Here is a 7,010-nt window from a genome sequence, read left to right as displayed (position 1 = left end):
CCTCCCAGGGCGGGAGCGGCTCCGGAGAGCTGCTGCTGCTCCCAGAGGCAGCTCTGTGGAAGAGGGCTACCCTGCCATCTGCTTGGTGACTTTTACAGTGTTCAAATCTCACCCTTTCGGTCACACTTCTTCAGTTAAGAAGAAAATGTTGACACCACCTCAGGAAATACTGTCGCCTCGCTTTCCCTCGGCTCCGAAGGTCTCCCGGGCCCCGTGTAGGTGCCCTGGACCTCCCACAGGTCAGATTCCCGCCCTGGGTCACACAACTAGTCCAAGTGGCACCCAAGTTCCGAAGCCTAGCGGTGGGGAGAAATCTTATAAACGGACTAGCCGGTGTTCCCGATTCTTTGTCCGAAATACTTGCTTCCTGCTTCTGACTCCCACAGAGATCCCTGAGTCGGGCGTGATTTAAGGAACTCGGCAGCCCCAGACTCCAATCACCCCTCCTCCACAACAGCGCTCCCTCGCCAACCAGTACCCCCAGCGCCCCGCCAGCCTCCCGCGTTTCTGCCGCAGGATCGCGGCGGCGCTTCCCACAGTGCCCCGGGGCGCGCGCAGGCTCCTGGGAGTTGTGGTCCGGCGCCGCTCGTCGCTGCTGCGGCTGCTACGGGCTCGGCGCCGGCTTTGTCTGTCTGCGGGCTGGCGCGCGCCGCTGCGGTGAGTGAGGCCCAGGCCGTATCTGTGCGCCCTGGAGAAGGGGCCTATATCATGAGCCCGCCACTCCGGCCGGGGCGCGTGAACAGGCCAGGCCTGCCGGGCTGCAGTCTCCAGCCGCTGACAAGGGTGCGCTGGCCTGAGAGCGGGTGGGCCGCGGTCCGCTCCGGAAGGGCCCCGCTGCGATGTCGGGGCCCCACGAGCGTGGGAGGGGCCACAGGAAGGTCCAGCTAGGCCAGGAGGGTGCAGAGTCCGTGCCCACGGAGATGCGAAGGGAGTGGCGTTCAGTGTGGGGGGAACTCACCCTCACCCACAAAGCTCTTTCAATTGCCTCATTAAGATTTCCTCAGACCCCAAAGGGCTCTGTCTGTCTGTCTGTCCTCCAGCCCCTCTCCTGAGAATGCTCCATTTTAGGCCTTGAATGTGTAGGGTGTGTCTCAAATGTAGGAGACTTTCTGGTCATCAGTTCTTCCAAAAGCTAATGAGATGGTGTTAACTTGTTTAGTAAGTGAAGAAAGTCGAGTGAGTCTCTCAGGTTGCTTTGCTTCAGATCACACACCTAGGGAACCAAGGCGAGGATTCAAGTCTGTCAGAGCCTATTTCTGAGCGGTGATGGCATTTCTAATAGAAAAACCAGTGTTTCGTGTTGTGAAGCCACTTTCTTCCAGTAGCTTCGAGAATCTGATTGCTCTGACCCAAGATCACGGTTTCCTGTCGTCAGTTTCCTGCTGTTAATCAAGAGTCTGAAGACACAGTTGAGGGGATGGTTGATAGATTCCTCTTAGCAGGTGGAGAGGTGGAAGTCTACATTCTGCTCACTTAGTTTGACTCTCCAGTGGCAAAAGTCCAACCCCAGGGAGGTGGTACCAAGTGCTTTTCTTGGTGAATGTGCACAGGGTTTTGTGGGTTCTATTTTTAATCGATACTATCTTGTATTTCTCAATGAATGCATTTGCGCCGTTTCAGGGGAGCCCTTTGTACTTTGTGCTCAAAGTTGGAAGTTAACCCTCTTGTCATCAAAGTAATGTGGCTGGACAGGATAGTACGACTGAATGGGGAGAAGGGTCAACTACTTGGTTAATAAAACAGAGAGAATTATAGCGTCAGATTGCTAATTTATTGAGCTAGGAGTCCAGCATTTTGATTGGACTTACTGAAACAAAGATTATACTGTGTACACTGCATAAATAAAGTGTACAAATCCAGGAATTTGATCCTTAAATAAACATTCCAAAGGAGAAAAGTGATGGTTTGGATCTAGAGCCTGCTAAGAATTGCCAGAATGTAACAAGAAATCTTTTGTTAGGTCCTTGTAACTTGAGGGGACTGGACAGGAGAGGCTGGAGCTCCTCCTTCAGATCAGTCAGGAAGGCTGAAGGTTGACTTCTTAGACTTGAGGAATAGAATCAGCAGCAGTTGCCTGGGAAGTGGAGGACCCCAGGCTCATGTCAAGACCAAAGTACAAAGAGACCCGTAACTGGGGGGTCTGGGGAAGAAGTCCACGCCTGTCTGCCCCTCTGCTTCCCACTGCCTCCTTGCTCCTAGATTCATCTGTATGCAGTTAGCCCTGCCCCTTTTGCCCACTTTGCAGTGATATTACCTGATTTCCTGTGTTTACACCCCAAAGTGGACCTCCTGGTAACATTATCTTTCTCAATTATCCATTCTGCCATTTGTTGTTTGTTCTTTGGTTTGGTTTATTTTATTTTCTGTCCCCCAGGTACTCAAGACCAGCCCATGGAAGAATCATATGAAGAAGCCGTGGTTAAAGTCATAGAGCAGGAGTGGACATGTTTGGGTTTCCAACAGCTACCCTGCTGGACTGTCATGGAAGATATGCCCAGAATGTAGCATTTTTCAGTGAGTGAGTCAGCTGGTTGCCGGGATACCTTCAGAGTCCCTGTTCTCAGGCCCGAGAAGCAGAAGATGCTTTCATTCAGTGAAGCTTGCTGTTCTGCAGGGTTGCAGGGAAAGCCTACAGGCTAGAATTGGAAATGATAGTCAAAACAAAGCAAGACAACAGTTTGATATGGGGTAGTCTTGAGGGTGTCTCAGGCCGAATGAGTATCGTTAACTCTCAGCTCTATCACTGAGTATGAAAAGAGTTAGAGAAACAAGGAAGAAGCTTCTCTAGAACGACCCCCAGAAAATGAATACTCATTCAACTCTACGATAGCTTAATAGACTGAAAAATAGCTTGACTTTTAAAAGAAGTTCCAATCATATTTGCATTATGAAAGAAGCTCCATAACTTCCTTAAGCTCCAGGCTTTTCATCTGTGTAATGGGGTAGGCAAGAGGCTGCATCCTGTAAGAATTCGAGGCATAGACATAAAATATCTGAAATTTTTCTGCTTATTTTCTGAGATCATTAACTGCTGTCAGGAGAGCAGACTGGAATTGGGTGGTTTTCATGCAGCCAGGGCAGTGTAAGCCTCAGGACCTCACTTGAATTGGTCTCTCCTTTGCTTGATTTTATGCTTGTTTTTAAAGGGATGCTTTTGAGGTTTAAAAGCTTTAGGCCCTTCATATCCTGACTCTACATCTATTTGGGGGTCAGCTAAAACTCGAAAGGGAGAGAAAAAAAAAACACTTAGGTAGAAGGCTCTGTGTGAGTCTCTGTTTAATTTTCATATTTTATGAACCTATTTTTAGTTGTTTATAAAGTAATCATCTCAGGGCCAGAGAGATGGCTCAGTGGTTAAGAGCACTGGCTGGTCTTCCAGAGGACCTGGGTTCAATTCCCACCACCCCCTCCAGAAAAATAACAGTAGCTGGGCGGTGGTGGCACATGTCTTTAATCCCAGCCCTCGGGAGGCAGAGGCAGGCAGGAGTTCGAGGCCAACCTGGTCTACAAGAGCTAGTTCCAGGACAGGTTCGAAAGCAACACAGAGAAAGCCTGTCTTGAAAAAACAAACATAATAATAATAATAATATCTACTTCCCAAGAATCTAGGAGGCTACATTAAATTTAAAGGCAGTATATAGTTATGGAGCATGCTAATATTTGAATCCCAGATAATACACCTACTAGTAGTTATGTGGCCTCCTTTGCTCTCATCTGTAGCAATCTCAGAATGATTTTCAGGATTTAGTTATGTATGCAAAGTTCATAGTAATATGCCTGGCGCGTAATAAGCACTCCAAGGGTTTTGTTTCTTTCCCCTGTTCTCACTCAACATGTTGGTGCATCTTACATGACTTCCCTCTCGTTTTACAGATGTGATGACAGAAGCCCACAAGTATGACTCAGAGGCCACAGGATCTTCAAGCTGGGATTTCCAGAGTTCATTCAGAAGAGAGAAACTGGAACAAAAGTCCCCAGATTCTAAGACACTACAGGAAGACTCACCTGGAGTGAGGCAGAAGGTCTATGATTGCCAGGAATGTGGGAAGTCTTTCCGGCAGAAAGGTAGTCTAACATTGCATGAGAGAATCCACACTGGCCAGAAGCCCTTTGAGTGCACCCAGTGTGGAAAAAGCTTCAGGGCCAAAGGCAATCTAGTTACACATCAGCGGATACACACAGGAGAGAAGCCCTATCAGTGCAAAGAGTGTGGGAAAAGCTTTAGTCAGCGAGGCAGTCTAGCTGTGCATGAGAGACTCCACACTGGACAGAAACCCTATGAATGTGCCATTTGCCAGAGAAGCTTCCGGAATCAAAGTAACCTTGCTGTTCACCGAAGAGTTCACAGTGGCGAGAAGCCCTATAGATGTGACCAGTGTGGAAAGGCTTTCAGTCAGAAGGGGAGCCTGATTGTCCATATCAGAGTTCACACAGGTCTGAAGCCCTATGCGTGTTCCCACTGCAGGAAGAGCTTCCACACCAGGGGCAACTGCATTCTGCATGGAAAAATCCACACAGGAGAGACACCCTATCTCTGTGGCCAGTGTGGGAAAAGTTTCACTCAGAGAGGGAGCCTGGCTGTGCATCAGCGAAGCTGCTCGCAGAGGCTTACCCTGTAACCACTCTTCAAAGGAATTCCTTAGGAATTAACAATGCAAAACCCTCTGTTGCCAAGAAGTTTATCTAATTCTATAGGGTAAGTGGAAATTCTTCCAGAAGGACCAGCATTTCATAGGGCAAACTGACTTTTTCCCTTTCCCCCAAATGAATATGAAAAATAAATGTCTTGTTTATCATTATTTTTCATAATTTCTTTATTTTGATCTAATATCCTAAGGTACACTCATTAATCTCTCATGTCACACTTGTCCTTGTTTTTAGTATTTATTATAGCAGATACAGATTTTAGATTTGTAGCATATACCATAAGCCTTTTAAAAAACTCAACTCCTGGGAGCTGTAGGGAAGGTCAGCCCCTGAAAAACTAGACTCACAATGAAAAAAAGAGAGAGAGAGAAATCAGCACTTCATCAATCTCAGGGTCCTTTTCTTCTGGATGTATTCAGTTTAATCTGTATTCAAAGACCACTGGGCAGAATCCAAGGGATAAATCTGCTTTACTAGTCTTTTTATTGAACCTAAATAATGAATCAGCTTAGTAACCTATTAGACCTCTGCTCTCTATAGCAGAGGCCCAAGCCTTGCAAAACAGGTTTCCCTTACAAGCTTACAAAGGTTTGGAGTATGCACTTTGAGAATTTCTTCAGCCCTACACTTCTAATTATAACTACCTAATTTTCTTTCGTTTTTTCTTTTGGCTTGGTTTTTTGGTTTTTCGAGACAGGTTTTCTCTGTGTAACTGCCCTGGCTGTCCTGGAACTCACTCTGTAGACCAGGCTGGCCTCAGACTCACAGAGATCCACCTGCCTCTGACTCCCTAGTGCTGGGATTAAAGACATGTGCCGTGACTGCCCGCCCAGCAACTATCTAATTTTCTAAGAATTCTATACTTGTGTGTTACTTTCCGCTAAGGAAATTTCAAGTCCCTGAGAAATACAGTGGCCGTCACTCTTTTTTAAGTAACTCCTTTGGAGACAGTGGCAAAGTGTTGAGGTTGGGAGTACCTAGAAAGAAAGAACTTAATTGTCATTGGAGCTGAGTTTATACTGGTCCAGGAGCAATGCTGGGCTCCTACACACTGGCAATCTGGAAACATTACTCCTTCTTTATTCAGTTTTCACCTTCCAGGGATGAGATTTGAAGAAAATGAAGAAAAGGGAGGTTGGTTTTGTGGGGAAAATTTCCGTTCTTAATCTGAAGCCACTATAATTCTTCATGCTGAGTGGTTTTGTAAATAACTGATGAACGGTGTACCTAAGTTTTCACAGTAAGAATTACTATCGCTACAATGAAACACCATGACCAAAAGCAAGTTGGGTGAAAAGATTTTTTGTTTTGCTTTTTTTTTTTAAGATTTACTTATTATATTCTATCTACATGTATCTTGCAGGCCAGAAGAGGGCGCCAAATCTCATTATACATCATTATGAGCTGCCCTGTGGTTGTTGGGAATTGAACTCAGGACCTCTGAAAGAGCAGCCAATGCTCTTAACCTCTAAGCCATCTCTCCAGCCCTAGGGTTTACTAATCATCAAAGGAAGTCAAAACAGAAACTCAAGCAGGGCAGAAACACAGAGGCAGGAGTTGATGCAGAGGTGATGGAGAGGTACTGCCTACTGGTTTGTTCAGCCTGCTTTCTTATAAAACCCAGGACCACCAGCCCAGGGATGGCACCACCCACAATGGGCTGGGGTTGAGCCCTCCCTTATCAACTGCTAATTAAGAAAATGCCTTACAGGCCTACCTACAACCCTTTTGTATGTGTGTATGTGTGTGTGTGTTTTACAACAGGGTTTCTCTGTATAACAGCTCTTGCTATATCCTTGACCTCACTCTGTAGAGCAGATTGACCTGGAACTCAGAGAGATCCATCTGCCACTGCCCCCATAGTGCATGCTAGGATTAAAGACATGTGCCATCACCCCTGAGCTTACAACCATTCTGTAGACAGATGTATCCCTGTCCCTACTGCTCAGTCCCAAATAAACTCATGGAGGCTTATATAAATTATAAATGCTAAGGCAATAGCTCAGGCTTATTAGTAGTTAACTCTTACAACAAAATTAACCCATATTTTCATTTATGCTTTGCCACGTGACTCATGGTTTATTACCCCATTTTTACACGTCCTGCTTGCTTAGAGGCTGCTGGTATCTCCCAATTCTGCTCTTCTTCCCATCATTCTCAGTTTGGCTTTCCTGCCTAACTTCCTGCCCAACTACCGGCCTGTCAGCATTTTATTAACCAATGAGAGTAATACATATATATAGTATAAAAAAGGATTGTTGCACAGCACCCTATTTTTTTTTAAGTTTTATTGAGACACAGACATATCCTTTCATCTGTTACTTCTTTTATGTGCCTTGGTGTTTTGCCATGAGTGTCAAGTT

The 7,010-nt window shown here is 46.0% G+C and overlaps 1 protein-coding gene across 3 annotated transcripts; it reads left to right on the top strand.

Moving 5' to 3' along the window:
* Positions 1–505: 505 nt before the first annotated feature.
* Znf32 (zinc finger protein 32) lies at positions 506–4,799 on the top strand. Of its 3 annotated transcripts, none has more exons than XM_048444435.3 (3): positions 506–657; positions 2,375–2,514; positions 3,874–4,799. In XM_048444435.3, exons 2-3 carry the CDS (start codon positions 2,445–2,447, stop codon positions 4,617–4,619), a joined length of 816 nt encoding a protein of 271 aa, XP_048300392.1. In that variant the 5' UTR covers positions 506–657; positions 2,375–2,444; the 3' UTR covers positions 4,620–4,799. The 3 variants fall into 3 exon arrangements, with proteins under 3 accessions (XP_048300392.1, XP_048300393.1, XP_048300394.1); XM_048444436.3 differs by having other exon boundaries at positions 645–783; XM_048444437.3 differs by lacking the exon at positions 506–657 and having other exon boundaries at positions 2,380–2,518.
* The last annotated feature ends 2,211 nt before the right edge of the window (positions 4,800–7,010 follow it).

This window comes from Myodes glareolus, chromosome 3 (genome assembly GCF_982192425.1).
Source record: "Myodes glareolus chromosome 3, mMyoGla1.1, whole genome shotgun sequence".
Taxonomy (NCBI): domain Eukaryota; kingdom Metazoa; phylum Chordata; class Mammalia; order Rodentia; family Cricetidae; genus Myodes; species Myodes glareolus.
The sequence above is the reverse complement of the archived record's forward strand: the minus strand, read 5'-3'. Positions and strand labels throughout refer to the sequence as shown.

Bases quoted from the DNA above. Each gene is read 5' to 3' on its own strand.
- Znf32 (XM_048444435.3), top strand. From the start codon at position 2,445: ATGTTTGGGTTTCCAACAGCTACCCTGCTGGACTGTCATGGAAGATAT. The intron at 2,515-3,873 runs GTGAGTGAGTCA...CTCGTTTTACAG, and splicing joins CCAGAATGTAGCATTTTTCA to ATGTGATGACAGAAGCCCAC.